The following is a 21,332-nucleotide window of genomic DNA, read 5'->3' as shown; positions in this document are numbered from 1 at the left end:
CAGGAAAGGACTGGCTGCTAGCTTCAAACTGCTAACCATGTTGGCAACCCAATCCAATACCCACTACGCCAATAGGGTTTCTTACAAAACATCACTACCTGGATATAATTAATTCTGAGGATCTTAAACGTAAAGGGCTCCTTTTGAGAACTAAAGTTCTTAACAGGATCAGAATGTCGCACACACAAAAGATACAAATGGCTTCACAACATGCTTTTTCATTAAAGTTAAACATATAATTCATATAGAAAGTCTCCAAAACAAAAAATTTGAAAAGCTATACAGTACACATAACCTAAACATAGACTAACCATAAAAAACTTGAAATGTGAAAACTTACTGAGGAGGCAGGAGTGGAATGTGAATGTGAATTTTGAGGAGAACGGATTGCAGGAGGTATGCCTCTTACTGGACTTGAGCCATTCCCACCTTGGTACTTAGAGAAATGAATAGGAAGTATGGTTACTTATCAAACTATGTTTTGGTTATTACTGTGCTACATATGGCATTGAGAATTCATTTAAATATATCTTATTTTAGACGAAATCCAGTAGTTACATAACTGAGTCCACAAAAAAGCTAAATTAAGTAAGGTCAGTTACCGCTAAGTCCTAAGACTAATAAGAGTACACCTATCACAAAAGCCATGAATACCAGATAGCATAGACTCTTCTCTAACATTCTGATAATTCTCTCTACTCCAAATCTTGGCAAAGACGCTGTTTTTTTGAACCAACATGATCCCTAGTATCAATAAACTTAAAAAAGATCTACATGTAAATGTTGAGTTAACACATCAAAAATCTTTATTTTTTTTCTCCCCGGAGGAGGTGCATCGTGTTCCTGGAAGTACTGCAAGACCAGGTCAATGCGTGGAGTGGACGGAGCAAGCTCCTATTCCCATCTCCAAAAATCCATTTAATATATTATCTTTGGATAGAAGATGTATCAGATATTAAACTGATAAGTACAGATACCACACTTGATCTTAGCCAAAAGGCTGAGAAGCGATACACATCAAAAATCTTAAGAGACAATATCGTCATTAAGATCTGTTAAATGTCCTCCTGTGCATTTGACGGCGTAACATACAATGAATCAATTATGATTTACTATGTATTTGACTTAGCCATTCATAAAGAGAAGCCACCTAACCTGTTCCAAAACTACACTGCTCTCATCTCTCCGGTTTCTGTTCCAAGGAGGCAAGTGAAACAATGGACTTATATATGGTTTCCTCTCAGGGTCCAATTAGTCATTTTCTTTATTCACATGGCAGGAACAGCAGAAATAGGGAGCTTTATCCTTTTCACTTTAGATACAGTGCTTAGCACAATGCCTAGCACATAGTAGGCATGAGGAGACATTTATTCCAGTGGTTCTCAGCCTTCCTAATGCCGTGACCCTTTAATGCACTCCATGTTGTGGTGACCCCCCCAACCATAAAATTATTTTCATTGCTACTTCATAACTAATTTTGCTACAGTTATGAATCAGGTAACCCCTGTGAAAGGGTCCTTTGACATCCCAAAGGGGTCATGACCCACAGGTTGAGAACTGCTGCTTTTAAGTGATCTCACCTCTGACCAAGGTTCTTACAGACATTAACAATGAGTAACTGACATTGATTTCATAAGCAGAACATTATCTTGTTGTCAGCAACAGTTTCAACCTCAAGAGAGAAAAACAATAGAAAGGGGGTGGGAGGGAGAACCAAAGCAATTCAGCCTTTCCCTTTATCAGCCAATTCTGTTTTTACTCTGAAGTGTATATATAAATATTGTTCAATTTAGGTTATGTAAGTTCTTTGTACATTGAAATTGGTCACTAAAATGTTTTAGTTTAAAAATAAGGAATCATTCCAAATTGGTATGAATCTAAACTGCAAAAAAACTCACACATTGCTATCGAGTTTAATGGAATCGGACTCATAGTGACCCTCTTAAGGACAGGGTAAATCTGCCCCTATGGGTTTCCGAGCCTATAAAGAGTTCATCAGTGATTTCCACTGCTGCCTCTGTGGTGAGGCGTCCAAAGCATAACACACTACGCGACTAGAGCTGTTCCAATCAAAACGTGCCACTCTTTAATTCAGAGACCTTCAAGGTCGCAGCTCTATCACTTCAAGTCTACGCACAGGGCTCAAATGGTGCTGTGGTACGAAGTCTTCCTTAAAGGGCAGAAGCATCTCTGAACTAGGAGCTAGCAGACCACATCCTTTGCACTTCTATGTGGAATCTGACTTTAGGTAGGTCACTTTACATACTTAGTTTCTTTGACTGTAAAACAGGAAGGATTATCAATAACATTGCCTTTTAGATTGTTATGAAGAAATACTTGAAAATTATAAAGTGCCATGCCAATACAAATGTAAAATTTAATATTTTGAGTAAAGGTATCACCTAATATTAAAACCCTGCTTTAATTAAGCAGCTAATCAAAAAGCTGACTTTCTGCTTCAAAGAGATTATTTTAAGCCCACAGGAAAATTCCATTGAATTAAAACCGAGTTATTTTTCAATGAACTTACCTCAAAATAATCGCTAATTTTGTGGCCACGTCCCCCAATACTTTTTCCTAAAATATAAAAGTAAAATAATTAATAGATGTTAAACCAGTCATGATCATATACTACACATCAGAAAAAGAATGTGCTACACAATTTCCTTAATACATGTAAAAATTATTTAATGAAGCTATGTAGTATTTTAGTTGGATAATAGGAATCTAAAGGACATTATGAATCTTCAGAGGGTCAGGTATCATTTCAGAAATCCAAAAATCAAATGATACTTCAACAGAAACAAGTCAATTCTTAAAATGCCCAATTATTGGAGAATGAAGTAAGATTAAGAAATCCCTTGCTTTAAAACAGCATTATTCACATTGTCTTAAGGTTGTTAACTTCAGAAAAGCAAGGATGTGAGTAAAAAAGCCAAGTAGCAACTGTGTAATTGATAAGCTAGTTCCTACCTGTGAACGAAAAGTAAAAAGTTTTGGTTTACACAAGCCTACCTCTATGAGACTGGCAATATTATGCTTCCACATTAAAGTTATTTTATAAACTGTTTTTACTGAAGAGCGCTTCCAAATTTAAAACATTTTTATTAAACTGATCTTAAATATAGATCTCACAAGATCATATTGATAAAGTGAATACAAGGCCATCAAAGAACACTCTTCTTTTACTAAGAGTTTTGTTTCTCACTACTATTACAATGTATTTATCAGTTTCATAGATATACTGAATTAAGAACTTGCCAAAAAAGGTTGCTTTTTTGGGGGGAAAGGGGGAGGGTGTATATTCTTATTTGGAATTACATAATTTAAGTTACAATAGAGAAATTAATTGTTATCATCGAGTCAAATGCTTGTACAATATAAAAAGACATTATCAACTCAGTACTAATTCAAATTCATGCATTCGGTTATTTAATTCAATAAATATCTCTTGTTTACTATGTGACAGAAGTTACTGAAATAGTAAACAATATACTTAAAATTCAACGGTAAATTTCTTCTTGGAACAGAGTAGGGTTTTTTAGGAAATCAAATGAAGTACTCAGAACTACAAATGCTATCTAAACCTTTGAACAATTGTTCTCTTTAGAGGTCAGAGAAGATTGTAAAGTTTTATACTGAGAGAATTCCTTTCTGCCTTCAACAATTTTCATGCAGATTCTAAAGAGTTGCTATTTTTCAGCAAGGCCTGGATCATTTTTGATTGCCTAGTGAGAAACCATCTTCTCAATTCTTCTTCCCTATGCCCAGATTTTGTTCTTCAATCCACGGACTTCCAGGGAAGTTGAGTGCTCCTAAGTTAGCCTGGTTCTAATTCCCTTAACCTTATCAGAAATCTATTTTTGTTTTAAGTATCCTCCCTTTTCCCACGCAGCTTTTATTCCAAAGGAAACTTTATTCCATCTTCTATTGCAGAGGAGAGCTTGAATTTTTAGAACAATGACAACATATCCCTTGTATATCACTGATTCTAGAATGGACACATGATCCAATACTGGCCAGTAAGAGGACAAGCAATGCTTGCTCGGGACTTGTGGGAAAGAAGCTTCCTTGTTCTTTAGGAAATAAGAGACAGTAAAACAACCTCTCTCTAGAACAAATATAAGTGAAAAAGTCGGACAAGTAAATCCTAATTATATCAAATAGCCCTCCTAAAACCATGAGATTATCAGACAATTCTGTGGTTACATACAGGGAAAAAGGGGAGATTGTCTCAAAGAGAGGATGGGTATTTTGTTAGGAATCAAAAGAATATTAAGAGTCCTCAGAGAGTCAAATATCAATTCCAGAAATCCAATAATCAATTTCAAAGAAAACATCAATTTTTAAAAGTACTAATTCTTGGAATAAAGCAATCCAGAAGCCTCTCCGTATTTGAGGCTGCTTTAATGTAAAATTTTAAAATCTGAATTGCAAACATCACAACTAACATCTTAAAATAGATAAAGCTTCAAAAAGAAGCTCAACATACAATGAAATAAAGAATACCAAACACCTTTAAGAAAGGCTCCATAAAGTGACTTAACCTTTCCTAAAAGGACAGTAGCTGAAAGTACAAACCTTGACTCTTTGGTAGAGGTTTGTATTTAAAAATAAATATATAAATCAGTAAGCCAAGTGTTCATGGGCCTAGACTTAAACTTTAAAAATTGGCTTAACACATTACAGAATTTACACCATCAATATTATATGTAATTTAAGAGCCTAATTTGTCATATTTAATTTATCAGTGCTCACATTAAATGACAGAACTATTTGGATGTCCAGTACATGTAATTTCTACATCATAGCTGAATGAAAATATTTTCATTAGTTCACATCACAAAAGACAGTTAAGGAAGGATGTGGAAAGAACAGGATGGTGTTTTAAATAGAATCTCCTTTAATCATTTTCCTATAGGCCTTTTGAAATAAAAAGTGGAGTAATACTTTAAGAACTTATTCCAAAGACTGTGATGCAGTAAATTATTTGCTATGGCTCTTGTACACAGTATTTGAATTCCCATCCAGTGACTAGGTGGAACCATGCAAACACAATGCATGGAACTCTAGCATGGGGATTGGTTAATTTTGCCACCCCACAGGGTTCAAAATGAAGCCACATTAAAGGTTAGAATGGGGACCTTAGTATTCACAAAAAAATAACAGTCAGGGGTGGGGCATAACCTTTAAATGCAATTATCTCTGTATGCAAAGCTCCTTAATTTAGGAGGCAGAAGTGCTGGGACCACAGATATAAGAGAGCAGCAATGGAAGTAGCAGGGCAACATGAGACAAAGCAGCAGCTCTGTGAAGTTAAGCTGACTGCCTTGCAGAGGGGGGGGGGTACCTCTAGGCACTTAATCAAGGGAGCTACATTTGCTGTCCCAGGAAGCTAGAGGTAAGCACCTGGTGCCCTTTGGGTATTTAACACCAACACTAAAGGAGCTATGTGCCGAAGCAGGGCAAAGCCTTGTGGCTGAGAGGTAGTGGACCAGATCCTGTGGGCATGACTGAGAAGAGGTGAGGTGAACGAAAGAAGCGTACCCTTAGCAGCACTGAACCTGACTTGCAACCTGTGAATTTCTTTAGTAAATCCCATAATCGTGAGTATTGTCTATGAGTTGGGTGGTCACTGCAATGAATTTCTGAACCCCACAGAGAAGCAGAGTGCCTTGAATGAACTGTTAGTTGGTAGGTGGTGTCATTCATGTCCTAATTCTACCTCACAGGAATGTGCTCTGGGCTAATGACGAGTTTGATTTCCTTTCACCGTTGTGAAGTCACAGGACAGACATTGCTTTCAGGCCATTCTTATCAGAGATTTAAAGATTTTATTAAAAATAAGAAGGCGTTTCAATACCAAAGTTCATACAAAGAGAAACAATGAAATAAGGTGATGTCTGCCAGATTTGGACATACTTTTTTTTCTAGGACTCAAAATAAAAACTTTTTTAAAAAGAGATCAAGAAGCCTACAAACTAACCACAGGCGCTACAGATGGTACCAACAAAGTTCAATTTTGCTTTATTATTTATTATACATAGGGCATTGCCTTCTCTACAACGCAGAAATTACAAACTAGCTATCTTACTCTCGCAAGGTATGGGGAAGTCAGCTCGGATTCTTCCTAACTTTGTTCCGTACAGCAAACGGCAAAAAGAAATAGAGACTGGCTCTACGCGACAGTCACAACTGTTATGTTTGAGTCCACGGTGGCAGCACCGTGCAATGACAATCCATCTTGCAAGGGTCTCCCAATTCTTCGCTGCCCCTCTACTTCACCACGGTGTCCTTTTCCAGAGACTGGTCTCTCTTGATAGATTTGTTCTTTGAGTAGTCTACGGTTCTTTCAATATTCCTTGTTGACACTGTAATTCAAATGCATTCATTCTTCTCTGGTTGTGCTTATTCACTGTCCAGTTGCCACATGCATATGAGACAACTGAAAATACCATGGCTTCTGGAGGCCACACCTTATTCCTCAATGTGCCATCTCTGCTCTGTAACACCTCAAATACGTAATTACTCAGCATGTCTTATTGTTTACATAAGAGGTATAACCACTTCTATCAAGTCAATTCTGACACACAGTGGACCTATGTGGACAGAGTAAGATTACCCTAGAGGGTCTCCAAGAACGTAAATTTTCCAGAAGCAGACAACTTCATCTTTCTCCCATCAGAGCAGTTGGTGGGCTCAGTGCTGACCTTAAGGTTGGCGGGCCAAAGCATAGCCCACTACGCCACCGAAGGTCCAATAATAGTTGTAAAAACCACAAAACGCAAAATTGCATATTTTATAATTAAAAGATTCAGTAAAGCTCAGAATCAATTGTATATATTTACTGTTTTGAAGGGAAATTTGACTTCACTTACCCTGACTACTTTCACTCTGGTTTTCTGCTTTTCGCTTTCTTCCCCTGGATGACTCTGATTGTTTCTTCTCTGGTGTCTATGGAAAGCAAGTTAACAGAATTTGAAATTACAGTTTTAACACACAAAATTCTAGTCGAAAATGGTTTTTGCTCTTTAGTGCTGATGGGATTTAAATGTTTAGTTACTTACATGTAACTTTATTTAAAAGGTAAACTTACTATTATGTAATTTTTAAAAATCCAAGTATATAAGATCCTGTACACATTACCTGCAATCAACATTTACAGAATTGACTTCAGGCAGATGAAAATTCAGAACATATTCAGCCTTTAAAAAGAGCCCTTCATATTCTGAATAGTTTGAGGATGAGGAGAGGTTACCTTAAATTTTCTATTGGCTTTCTATAAATTACCCATTTCGTTTTTAAGAAATAAACTCAAGTGAGCAAAGACAGTAGAACAAAACTCTGAAATATAAAATATCTACTAAAGACGGCCATTCATCGCAAAGCCTGGCAATTACTACCCATCACTAATTAAAGCAAACTTGTTTATGTCCAAGAATCAGTAGTGTACATAAGTTTTACTAGAACACAGTCACACTCTTTATGATATGTACTGTCTATAGCTGCTTACAATGCCACTTAATGTTGAGTAGTTTCATGAGAGATTGCACAGTCTATACCATCTAAAAGAGTTAATTATCATCTGGACTTTACAGAAATAGGAGCCCTAGTGGTATAGGGTGTAGTGGTTATGAATTGGGCTGTGATCTACATAGTTGGCAGTTCAAAACCACCAGCAACTCCTGGGGAGAAAGCCTGGGCTTTCTACTCCTGCAAACCATTACAGTCTCGGAAACCCACGGGGAGGGAGGGGCGGCGGGGGCGGTGTCTCTGTGAATCAGCAATAACTCAATGGCAGTGAATTTGTTTGCTTGTTTTTAACTTTACAGAAAGAATTTATGGGGCCTGATATAGGTGGTGATTCTGTTCCCAAATTACAAGTTTGTTCCATTAGCTAATAGCAAATGTTTTCATCAAGCTATTAAAAGTAATTTTTGTGTACTCAGATTGACATTTTGTTTAATCAAAAAAACTGCTAGAGCTGAAGCTATGACATAGGGCCCACATACTAAGTACTGCTAGTGTGTCAGATCCTCCCTGAATCACACAAGCTCACTGCCATTCAGTCACTTCAGTCTCATAGTAAGCCTAAAGGGCAGGGTAGAACTGCCCCTGTTGGTTTCTTAGATTAGAAATCTTTACGGGAGTAAAGCCTTGTCCTTCTCCCATGTCACAGCTGGTGGTTTCGAACTACTGTCCTTATGGTTAACAGCCCAACAAGTAATCTACTATCCTACCAGAGATCCTTGAATCATATACTTAAATTTCTTAAGACATATAGTTTCCAAACAAGATAGAGACGTAATTCAAATATCTGATCTGAGCATCTTATGACTAAACAGTATGAATGCCAATCAAAACCTAACTTACACTGACATTCTTTCTCTAAGAGCCCTTCCTGGCACAGTGAATAAGTACTTCGTAGCTACTAAGTGAACGAGTGGTTGTTTTAACCTGCCAACTGCTCGGAGGGAGAAAGATGTGGCAGTGAGCACAGTCTAGAAACCGTAAGGCGTAGTTTCCGTCTGTCCTATAGGCTCGCAATCAGCCAGAACCTACCAGACGGCAGCAAGTATTGTTTCTGTAGTAAATTTTTCACCATCTTAGACATTTTAAGTTCTCTCACCTATATTTTGCCAATAACATACTGAGAAAGGATACAGTGCCTATTACCTGCGTCTGAATTCTTCAATAACAAGAGCTGTAATTTCTACCCCCTACACACATACACACCTCCACCCTACAACTGGCATATAGTTATTACTTAGCAAATACTATTAAATTTAATAATGACTATCAAATAGCTTATTTAAGGAAAACCTGTCGGGATGGCACTCACAGTCAGATCCATTTATGTATAATTCCAAGGTCCAAATGCTCTTTTATTTCTATATGACACAGTATACATCTTATAAGATCTACCTGAGTGAATTATATAAAATATTTCACATTTTTCCTGTATTGAAAGAAAATGTATGATGCCCAACAAATTGGGTGTGTAATTTCATATCACAAACTAGAAATCTTAAGAAACCCATCCTAATTAGCAAGTTAGTCTACCAAAAAGGAAGTGTTCACTTGTTTCATTTCATTGTCAAAGTTATCAAACTCCAACTTACACAACAACCAATTTTCTATTTGCCTAATAAAACATTATCAAGTAAAAATTCTAAGTTAATATAGTATAAAGAACCTCAATCTACAAAACAAAGATTCTTAAGGAAAATTAGTATCTTTCCTAAATTAATCTGTATAAAATATATAAATTTTAAATTTTTTATTGTAAACCAGGGAAAATAATTTTCCATTTCATGTCATTGATTGCATGCTTACAATGTAACATCGCTTATGTCATTTCCTTCCAGTGTTTCATGTTTTCATTCCTCCTACTCCTTAAAGAACTCTGATAAGTACACTTCAGGTCTGAAATGGTTGGTTGTTCTAAGGAGTGCACACCTCCCTACCAATACTGGGCCCCTTAGAAACCTGTCTATTGTTTAGCTGAAAATTGAACCAGGGGGATAAGTTCAGTTACAGACCTACAGAGTAGCTAATGGTCAGTCTACTGGGTTCCACCAGTCTCTCTGACCACTAAGTCTGTTCTTAAAAATATGCAATTTAAGATCAATAAAGAGTGATTATACAGAAGTTTAATGCTACACCAACTTTTAAATATAGCAAAATTCCATTTGAATTCCATCTTAAATCCTGATTAGCTACTTTTGAATAAATAATAAGACCACACTAAATATTAAAATTCTGAAATGGTTTACTGGAAGCATTTTCTATATAGAAAGTAAGTATAATGTTCTAAATGCTTCCACATTATTTTCTAAAATATAATTCAAAGAACACTGGTTCAGTGATTTGCTGAGAAACTACATTTAAAACAGTAGTGCATTATGCAATGGGCTGCTAATTGCAAAGTCAGCAGTTCAAAACTGCCAACTGCTCCTAAAATGGGGCTCTCTACTCCCATAGACTTACAGTCATGAAAACACACAGGCCAGTTCTACCCTGTCCTACAGGGTCGCTAAGAGTCGGCATCAACCCCATAGCAGTGAGTTTGGTTATGGGTTTGGTCCATGTGTACATATAAGGGGTAATTGTACACATAGTAAGCCTTTATATAGAATGATTTCAAACTTATTAATGCTCCCTTTAATATCGTAGCATTTTTCTTTTATCTATTGTTTCTCACCTACTGTACTATAATTGACCACAATAAGAATTAATATAATATACAAGGCAAAAGAACAGAACTTGGTTTCAAAGTAATAATGGAACAATACAGGAAGGGTAAAAGTCAACGAATTCCAATATATGGTGGAACAGCAGGTAAGAGAAATCAGTGAAAGACTAGTATTATTTTTATCACTGTAGCTGTATAAATGCTAGATTTATCACCATGCTCAATGCCTGTATTTAAATGTTCCAAGATATTGGTGTGAATTTACACAGAATTTTTCAGTAGTTCAAAAGCTGTTCAAAAAAAACAGACAAATTAAAAATATTAAGAAATAACCATGATATAATTAAAAATTCCAAGTTTTTCTGGATTTTAAGCTACTGATTATTAACATTTTAATATCTAATCATGTGACTTCTTAGTTTATCGTAAAAATAAGCTATCTCTGTCCAAATAAAACCAACTATAAGAAAATCAAGAACCTTATGCTGTCGCAGAAAAAGGGGGAAAATCAGTATGGAATATTCAAAAAATAAATAAACCTCTCTACAAGCCTGTACCCAGAGATATTAAGTTATCTGCATAAATATATTATGGAAAATTTTTAAAGTATACAATCATTTTAACATTAAAGTTATTAAAATGTGGTTTTCACCCCTACTTAAGTAAACTACTTAAGCCCCAGATGAACAGTCAACAAAAAGAAAAATGACTATTTAAAATTTCTTTGGTTAAATGAAAATACACATATTTTAAAATAAAGTTATTCTTCTAAGAATAATAAAAAATCCTCTGCTGTTTCAAAGATCTGATCCAATGTCCCAGCATAGGTGTTTTTATATTACCTGAATTGAATAATGAATTAAGCTCATTTTTGTCTTGTTGTTAAATGGTACCAAAGCCACACAGAAAAAAAAATCCTCTGCTACTGTCAATTCCAATTCATAATGACCCTGTAATGAGGTAGAATGTCACACTGTTCTGTACAGCAGCTAGTGGATTTTAAATGTCAACATGTAGGTTAGCAAGAAACCACCGTAACTACTGCACCACTAAGACTCTAGAATAAATAACATCCCTAACAAACACTGAATCCTCAAACTTGTCACAATGATTTGTGTTTTGGTAGAATCATTCAGTCCAGGATTTGTTTCAAAACTATAACTGACTATTTCAATGATTTATATTGTTACTCAAGTATCAGATTCAGGGTCACCGTGATTTAAATGAATGGTATGACCGACCTTTTTTCCTGCAGCTGACAATAACAATGTTCAACTTTTAGCCATATTTCTAGGCAAAATTCATTGAACTAGATATGAGATGGGAAATGCTGGAAAAATACCTTTATTACTTTAATAGCACTTATCACACAGTACTGAATTGGAAAGAAAAATCTGAAGTGTTATAATAGAAGTCAATGTAAAACAGATATAGTTTTCTAAACATTAAATACATGTCACTGTTTCCAACCTTTTAAAAAATTTTATATATATTTTTAATCATTTTATTGGGGGCTCGTACAACTCTTATCACAATCCATACATAATCCAGTGTCAAGCACATTTTTATAACCGTTGCCATCATCATCCTCAAAACATATGCTTTCTACTTAAGCCCTTGGTATCAGCTCATTTCCCATCCCCCACAAACCCTTGATAATTTATAATCAATATTTTGTCATGTCTTACACTGTCTGATGCCTCCTATTTCCATTTAATGAAGACTTTTCATAGGATGTATAACCTTTTCCAAGGATGATTATGAGCTGGCATAACCTAAAATTAATATAGTCTACATTCGCACTTAAAAGCCCAAACTTTCACATTGAGAACTATTATCTGGGAATGTTTGCTTGAATCTTTTACTCCCTAAATTAAGTAATATACTGCTGGTTTCAAAATTAAGTATAAAACATAGGTATGCAATAACCAAATTTCTCACAACTGTGCAAATAAAAAACATGATCGAGAAAAGATGCCAGTTGTCGACGAATCAATTTCATTTGAAGCCACAATCACTGTTCATGGAAACAGCAGCCACGAAATCAAATGACATATTGCATTGGGCAAATCTGCGTCCCATCTCCTCCTTTTTCAAGTGCTATAGAGCAAAGATGTCACTTTGAGAACTAGGGTGTGTGACCCAAGCCAAGTTATTTCCAATTGCTTCATTCATATGTGAGAGTTGGACAATGAAAAAAGGAAACGCAAAATTGATGCATTTAAGTTACAGTGTTGGTAAAGAACAGTGCAAGTACCACGGCTGCCAGAAAAGACAGCCAGAATGTTCCTTGGATGTGAGGGTGCTCCTTTTTCTTGTGTACTCTGGACTTGGTCTCAGGAGGGACCAGTCCCAGGAAAAGGGAACAGACAGACTGACACAGTGGCTCCAGTGGGCTAAAGCCTAACAGATATAGGGAAACAGGAAGTGTTTTGTTCTATTGTGCCTGGGGCTACTGTGAGGTGGAGCCAACTCAATAGGACCTAACACCACAACCCCTCTAGAGGACATTTTTTCCCCTTGGTGTTCTAAACAATCTGAAATGACATATTTTGGTTCTGCAATCCCACTACAGAAAATACATCCTGAAGAAATGAGAGCTGGCAGAAGAATAAACACATAAATGCCAGTGTTCCTGACAACATTATTCACAATAGTTAAAAGATGGAAACAACCTAAGTGCCCATCATGGATGAATGGCTAATTGACAAGCCATGTAACAAACACACAATGGAATGCTATCCATGTTAAAGGAGAGAAGAAGTTAAAAAAATACTTCATAACATGGATGAACCTGGAGGACAATGTACTGTATGAAATACAAATCAACCACTAAAGGAGCAATACTGTACGAGTTCACTATTATTAAAGTAAAGGAAAAGTTTACACACAGAAAAAAATTCTTCCAAAATTACCAGGTATGGGAAGGAATTAGAGGGAAAACCACTAACTAGATATTAGACATGTATGAATTTGGGTAAAGGGCACAGCAGTATATCACAATGGAGCGATCAGCACAGTATCACTAAAGCAAAAGAAGGCGAGAGGTGTGCCCAAGAGGTACAGACAACAAAGGTAAACTACTATTACAGACACAATATCAGTCAAAACAAACAGTAATCTGTAAGTGGATACATGAGCTGAAAGACAAGCAAAACAGGAAAGACTCCATGTAGGTCTAGCAGAGAATATTACTACATACAAATTAAAAGACAACAGAACTCTTTCAGAAACTTTTGAAGCTTCCTTATATATCCATGTACATAGAGAAAACCAGGCAAAATTATAAAAACTTTTTAGCTCTAACCAAAAGCCTTGAAGCAATTGAGTCACGGGGTTTGTGGACAGAGGGCTACAGTGTCAGGGGCAGCCAAGACAATTAGCATAACAGAATTCACTAATATAATATTCTGTATCTAGCAGCCACCTAAGGTGCAACTCTTAGTCTCTCCCTACTCAAAGTAAAGAAGAATAAATAAATTGAAAATGCATGGAAACCATAAGCCCCAAGTACTAATGGACCACGCAAGTCTCAGTCTCCTCAACCCTAAAATACAATGGCAGAAAACTATGGAACAAAGCTGAAAGTCATTTAAAAAGACCAAGTTTACTGGTGTGATAGAAATTTGCGGGACTCCTGTGACTAAGACCCTTACTCACTCTTCAAACCTGGACCAGAACTCATTTGCAAGGATCAACCTCCAACCACATGTTAGGCCTATAAGGTGAATAATACCAGAAAGGTGCACACTCATTAGAATAATCAACTATTTGAGAACTAAATAGTAGCATGTGCCCAGAAATAAAACTCAGATGTCATTAGGGGCTAGGAATTAAATATGAATGAAAATCGTAAACACAGAGAGGTAGTGGAAAGATTATCGTTACATTGTGGGGACTATATTCAGCGCTACAAAACAAATTACATATGAACTATTGACTGGAAAACCAACTTGCTCTGTATAGCCTGACTCAAATCTCAAAAAGTTAAAACACAAAGCAATATTAAATGCAGTCTATCTTCTGCTTTATTAAATAAAACATATAAGATTAAAGATGGTAGAAATTTCATAACCACTCAACTAAATGATATACTTACAGGTAAGCTAAAATTGCTTGACAGTTTAAGATGTTTTTTTAAAAGCCAGAAGAATGGTCACTTTAACAAAAATATTTCACATTAATAAAATGTAATACTACTTTCAAAAACCACGTCACACTTGCTGTCTTCAAAGTATTACTTAACTTCCTATCATGTGGAAGCATTTTAATTTGCATCTCCAGAGAAAGACCAAAGGAATCCTTATTTTTAATAAGCTCCAGAAGTGATTGTGATGAATGACGAGGCTCAAAAAAAATTGCATTCTTTCAATTCTATTTTCCCACAAACTTTCTGAATCTGAACCACATCAGCAGAATTAAGAACTATCTACATGGACATAGTAAGTCATGAATTTCCTACATAGTCAACTTCAGACTCTTGAAAACAAGAAAGTTCTTTATGTGTTCCATTAAGATTTAGACAAAAATTGTGGCACCTAACAGAAAAGTAGGTTATAAAAATTCAACGGGTTGTCAAGTTAAAGACATAACAAAGTTAAAGAATGAGAATCTTGAAATTAATAAAATATTCCTGTGTTCTGCCGACATAAAATACACGCATCTTTCTAAAACTCCAGGAATAAAACCAAATCTCTTGGTAATGCCAACTGGTGTTAAATGACTAAGATTCAGTCCAAATACATGAAAAGTTAGTCCAAAGGACTAGTGGCCAAATCAGCATCAGCCTCCACTACCCTAAAACCAGAACTGCCGGGTGTCTGGCTACTATTTATTACCAACTGTCTGGGAAGGATCACATTAGAAGGTCCTGGGTAGAATAAGACAATGCAGATTAAAACACAAAATTATATACACACATATATACATACATACACATACATCTATATACATATATATGGAAATGAACTCATGCCTATCCCCCACCCACCCCCAACTCCCACGGTTCACTTTTAGGCAAATAACAGACAGGCTTATATGAGGACCACTAACACTAAAGAGGTATCAACAAGAGCAGTATTTTCCCAAGGACCAAGTTAGGACAAAGGAGAAATGGAGAGAGGAAACGAAGGAAGCTGTGTGCCAGGTGATGTTACACTGTGGGAATTACAATTAAGGACATGAAACAGAATGTTTACGAATTACAGAAAATCGGACTTGCTCTTCTTAGAGCTTAGCCAAATTTACAATAATACATATATACTCATATAGAAGTCGAGTTTTGTAGTACATTTTAAATGCAGTTTTTGTGGTAAAATTAGATGCCTCGGTTCATATTCGGGTCAGCTTATACTCAAGTACATACAGTAAGTTTTTTTGTTCAAAAAAATCTGTCTAAAAACATTTGTGAAGTGCTGTTAGCCTAGATTATTTTCTAGCCTGGTAAACGTGATAATTTCTACAAGTCATCCTAAATCTAAACATTTCCAAAAAGACTACCTCATTCGAACTCAAAGCACAAACTGGGGTCATTTATTTAATAAGGCAAATTCTAAACTACAATTTTAGGAGAGAGCTTAACGTGGTTAAAAACATCTCTTTGACATGAGACAGAAATTGTGGTATTAGAAATCTAACAATGTTGCTAACTTATCTGTGGGACTCAGAGCCAACTGATTAACCTTTAAAAATTTGTTTCCATGGGTAACATTCTAAACTTTGTTTTCTCTTTATTAATGGAGTGATTCTCAGCCAAGGGAGATCTGCCCCTCAACATGTAGAGGCTTTCACAGAAAGGTTGATGGTAGGGTGTGGGCTCTACAGCGTATCTATAGGGTAGAAGTGTGGATGCTGCTAAACCTCATACATTGAAAAGAATAACCTCTCATCCCAAAATTTACGTGGTCCAATATATCAATAGCATTGAAGTTGAAAAACCATAGTTAAATAAATATTGGTGTACTATTTATATAACTGTACAGTATATATCAAAGTGATGCTAAATTTACTTAAGGAATATTCACTGACTGAGCGTATATTATAGTCAAGCACTACACTAGGTTCCATTGTAAAAGTTTGTCTCCAGTCTTAAAACGATCTCCCATTTTTCTCTTCCAATTTTGCTTTCCGTCAGTTCAGAACTTTCTTGCTCTAAAAGCAATCAGCCACATATACCACTTTCATAAAGGAAAATATTGAATACTTGTTTGTTTGCTAGGTATAAATCATTGCTAGGAAATTTCATTATCTATAGAATAACTCTACAGAGAATAGATAAATTTACGAGCAGAGAGCCTAAGTACTTAACACTGTGTAAAACTTTTCCAGATGACACAAACATAAAAAATAAAGGACACGAAAACAGTGTTAGATCTCCATTTGGCTTCTGATAGACTTCCTTCCTGGAAACTAAGGGATATATACATTCAAACAGAACAGCCCCACTTCCTTTGCTCTAAACCCTACTAATACAACAACATAATTTAAAGCTACACATTCTATTTTCTAGCTGAATATAATCCTTGTAAGAACATGTCCTTTCATGTATAATAGAATTCAAGTTTCCTCTTTTGAAACAAAAAGTTACAAAGTAACTCCTAGTATTTCACATGAGTTTTTAAGTCCTATAATTCACAGATTTTTATTTTTCAATAAAACTATGTAACATTTTCCTATTTTAAAGTTTATTATGTATTAAGTATTTATTAAGGAGGCCAGGTGGTATAATGATTAAAAGAGCTCAGATGTTAACTGAAACGTTGGCCACTGGAACTCACAAGCAGCGTGTCTGCTTCTGCCAGTCAACTCAACAGCACACAACAAAGGTGCTACAAAGGCACCATTTCCTATTCATGTCCACAAAGAGACAATACTGTTATCATGCATATTGCAGAGTATATTTAACAACATTCCATATATTTTGTCAAAGTAAAAAACCAACATACTTATATGCAGCAGTAGTGAGAAATACACAAAAAGGAAGGCAAGACGAAACCATAAAGCAGGACACTAGAAGAATTATTAGGCAAAAAACCTTTTAGAAAATACTTTAGACTGTAGGGTCCACATAATTGTTTCTTAAACTTGCGGGGACACCACAAATAAGATATCTAACATTTTACAAATAATAGTCAAATGCAAGATAATTAAGAGTGGTACATTAAAAAAAAATTAACTTCTAATGATATTCAACGAAACATCACTAAACTCATCTTGAAATTTATTCTTTCAAACTAGCTGCTTAAACAGACATTAAAGAAAATATCTGGCCATATTTCAATAAATATAAAGAAAAGTTTAGATTTTTTTTCCTTAATGCTTTTCAGACTTTCAATATTTTCCTTTACTAGAAAAGTTAAATTTCATTTTTTTTTAATCTAAAATTTAAGACCAATGTAACCTTTATTTTCAAATGGGATTACTCCCGATCAATCAAGTTACCTATTTACAGAGGAAACAATTAAGGTAAACAGTATGAGAAAATGGAAAAATCATAAAGTAGAAGTGAATAGCAACACAAAAAGATGATGGAAAAAGAGGAATACTCTTATCACTTTCCTAATTCTACCTACGTAGTAATATAAAGAATAGAATCAACTTTAATCGATTTACATGGTCTGAAATCAGCTATAAGAGAGCTCTTCAAAGTACTGAATAGCATTGGAAAACTAAAGTGTGCCCTGACCCATGCCATACACCATGGTATTTTCAATCCTTTCATATGAATGGAAAAGCTGGGCATAGACTACGGAAGACCAAAGAATTGATAGATTTGAATTAAGGTGTTGTTATTAACTACATCAGACCGCCAGAAAAAAATGAGCCTCAGTTGAACAGCCTGAATTGTTCTTTACAGGTGAGGATGGGGAGACTTCATTTCACACTATTTTGGAAGTTACCAGGAGGGTTCAGGTCCCAAAGAATGACATCATGCTTGGTAAAGCAGGGTCACGGATAGAGAGGGAGCCCTTATATAAGATGAATGGATGATGCAGGACTAGACAGTGTTTTATTCTGTTGTGCACAGGGTCTCTGGGAGTCGCAACTGACCTGAGGACACTGTATTGGACAGGGTTCTCTAGAGAGACAAACCAGATTGCTAGTAATTATATATAAATTTTTAAAATAAATATATTTATAAAGATAGATATATAATTCGAGAAATAAACCATTAAATTATATACAGATAGATAATACAATAAAGTAACAGTTAAATTATAAAGCAGTGAGACACTAGCAGTCCTTCAAGTTTTGAGAGCTGCCAGGTGCCAGTCCCCTTCTGTAGAGAGAGCTGGGCTACATAGACCCAGGCAGCAAACAGCAAGGCAGGTCCCCAACTGTCATCAACTGTCAGTCCCCAGCTCCAGAGATGAACATTCCAATCGTGTGGGCTTAAAGGGACCTCAACTTACAGCGACACAGTCCACAGGCTAGACATCCCACAGGTCGTGTACCCCTTTAAACTGAGGCACAGAACAACCAAGGTGAGGCTCACCGAGCCAGTTATCCCTCTGCCCTTCAGTTAATCCTACTTGTGTTTATCGGCCAGGCTGGCACAATCAACTACAGCAGACACTTAAGAACAACAACACAACATACTGTGGATAGTTCTAGAAACAGAAAGAATACCCTCCTTGCCAGGCACATGCTGCAAAGGGTTTCCAACACTATCACCTCAAATTTAAAAGTAATACAATTTTAAGTTCCAAGACTACTTTTATAAACTCAGTTCAAATAAAAGGGCAATCAGACTTTCCTTAATTGGCCTTCATTTAAAACTGCTAGGGGTAAAGTAAGACAATTAAGATACCATATGTTATATAACTGTAAATTTTTCTTTCATTATAATTATGTTTTTCTGGAAGTGGAACTACGTTTAAATGTCTACATAAAACTGTCCTAGGTTTTGCTACCCATAACTTAAAAATCTTTAACATACAAAATGTACAGTACACTTAGATAGAAAATAATAGTATTTTAGGGTTATTGGGAGGACGTTAGAAGGACTCAAGAGAAAGAAAACATTGCTTTGGTTTGGGAAGAAACGATATTTTAAAGCACAACACGAGTTTAGATTACATAGAAATACAAATATTAAAAGTTAAATTGAGAAACATATAGAATCTCTTGACATTTTTGCTTTATGAACATGAAGCATACAATATACCATATTATGTGGTATATCACGTACAAGCACAAATGAATGCATAGCTATGACTGTGCTGCCCTGGTGCCCTGATGGTGTAGTGGTTACGCACTGGGATGTGATCTGAAAGGTCAGTAGTTCAAAACCACCAGTTGTTCCATGGGAGAAACATGAGGCTATCTACTCATAAAGAGTTCCCATCTCAGAAACCCAAACAGGATCACTATGAGTTAGCATCAACTCGATGGCAGTGAGTTTAACTTTTTAAAAAAATAATTTACAGTCAACCATAAATATCCCAATCTCAGTAAGAGAGGGGAAAAGCAGAGAAATACACTGTAGGATACCCCAAAAGGGAAAGAAGTACTGCTTACGGTATGAACACTCCAACTAAACTCACTGCTGCCAAGCCAACTCTGACAGATGAGCTAGAAGATCATTTAATCTATCTTGGCATCTCGGGGTAGATCTGAGAACAGCTACTGCACAGAATGCAGAGGACATATAAGAAGACAGTCTGTGTATCAACAAGGCAGGGCCTACAGGGAGGGTTACAAATAGGTGAAATCCACGGGGAAAACGTAAGACAATTCTAAAACTTGGGAAACATTGACAGTCAAGAAACATGGTTGCTTCTCTTATCCTGCAAAGAAGGTCCACACGCCATGTTTCTAACTTTTTTTAGGAATTCTTTACTTTAAATAAGGGATGTATATGCCAATAAACTGCCCCCTTCTTACCCCTCACATAAATTTCATTTTCTTTAAACCTACAATCCACTCATACTTTTTACCCTTTCGTCTTCTAGCTTCTATTTTACAGTGTGAAGTAGGAATAAAGTTTTCTCGAGTGCAAATTCATCTCTCTACCCCATTTCAGAGGAATGAATATTCCCAGTTCTACCAAGACCACCACCCTGCTCATCCAGGACCTGAATTGCCGCTTCCAGACTTCCTTCAGAAAAAGGTGCTTTTCCCCCCCCTGCTTTCTCCTTTAGCTCTTCAGCCTGCCTCTTGTCTCCACCACAGCTTCAGTACACCTTTCCTTAGCACATAGTAGGTCAAGTCCGTCTAGACACTACTGTCTTCTTTCAGTGGAGACTGCTCAGAGCAGTCAAAAATTGCTTCTTGACTATGTCTTCACTTACCAATCACCCCTTGACGGACGACAGCTTGACATCTTGCTCCTTTGACCCACTAAGACAAATTCTTAGTCACTTTTTATAGTCATTATCTTAATTGACATCTGTCACAAGATTCTACTATATTCCTCTTTTTCTACTTATCTGCCCCTGTCTTCAATAGCCTCCTTACTCATTCTCCAAATGCTCCCTTCCCCATGCTTTACATGCTAATACTCCCTAACGTTCAACTATCAGAATGACTGAATGGATAATAATAACTTTCAAGTTTTTTGGTCTTGGGACCCTTCTAAAAACAAAACACTCCAAAATCCACTGCTGCCAAGTCTATGTCAACTCACAGTGCTCATCTAGGACAGAGCAGAATTGCACATGCAATTTCCAGGGTGTAATCTTTATCCAAGTGGATTGACACATCTTTCTCCAGGGGAGCAGCTGGTAGGTTTGAATCACCAACTTTTCAGTTAGCAACCAAGTGCTTTAAGCACTTAGGCACCAAGATTTCTGAGACCCCCTCTAAAACTCACAAAAATCTGGGAAGGACATAACGAAGCATTTATTTATGTAGGTTATATCGATATTTACAGTTTTAAACAAAAACCCTTGAAACACTAGAACACACTAACACATAATCAGTAAATTATTAGACCAAAGATCTATAAAGCCTCTGGCAATTTCCGCTACAAGCTCATGAGAGATTAAGAGTTTAAAAATGCAAAGATTATTTTATTAGCATTATCATGAAAATTGTTTCCACCTGATAGACTCCCTGAAAGACTCAAGAGACTCCCTGATCATATGCTGAGATCCCTGTCAGCTTTACATTCCCTGTGCTTAGCACAGAAACTAGA

General features: G+C 36.1%; 1 protein-coding gene and 1 non-coding gene across 2 annotated transcripts in view; both read right to left on the bottom strand.

Annotated features, from left to right (window-relative positions):
• Positions 1–21,332, bottom strand: part of TLK1 (tousled like kinase 1) — a 141,235-nt gene that overhangs the window by 53,431 nt on the left and 66,472 nt on the right. The window contains exons 4-6 of the mRNA XM_075529353.1: positions 6,879–6,954; positions 2,531–2,577; positions 341–436 (exon numbers count right to left, since the gene is read on the bottom strand). Of these exons, the coding sequence (XP_075385468.1) occupies positions 341–436; positions 2,531–2,577; positions 6,879–6,954 (219 nt within the window). The remainder of the gene's footprint in view (positions 1–340; positions 437–2,530; positions 2,578–6,878; positions 6,955–21,332) is intronic.
• Positions 826–1,012, bottom strand: LOC142425030 (U2 spliceosomal RNA). The gene has a single exon (XR_012779429.1). It is a non-coding gene; the product is annotated as a U2 spliceosomal RNA (small nuclear RNA).

The sequence above is a fragment of the Tenrec ecaudatus genome, chromosome 13, assembly GCF_050624435.1.
Source record: "Tenrec ecaudatus isolate mTenEca1 chromosome 13, mTenEca1.hap1, whole genome shotgun sequence".
In the NCBI taxonomy this organism is placed as follows: Eukaryota; Metazoa; Chordata; class Mammalia; order Afrosoricida; family Tenrecidae; genus Tenrec; species Tenrec ecaudatus.
The sequence above is the reverse complement of the archived record's forward strand: the minus strand, read 5'-3'. Positions and strand labels throughout refer to the sequence as shown.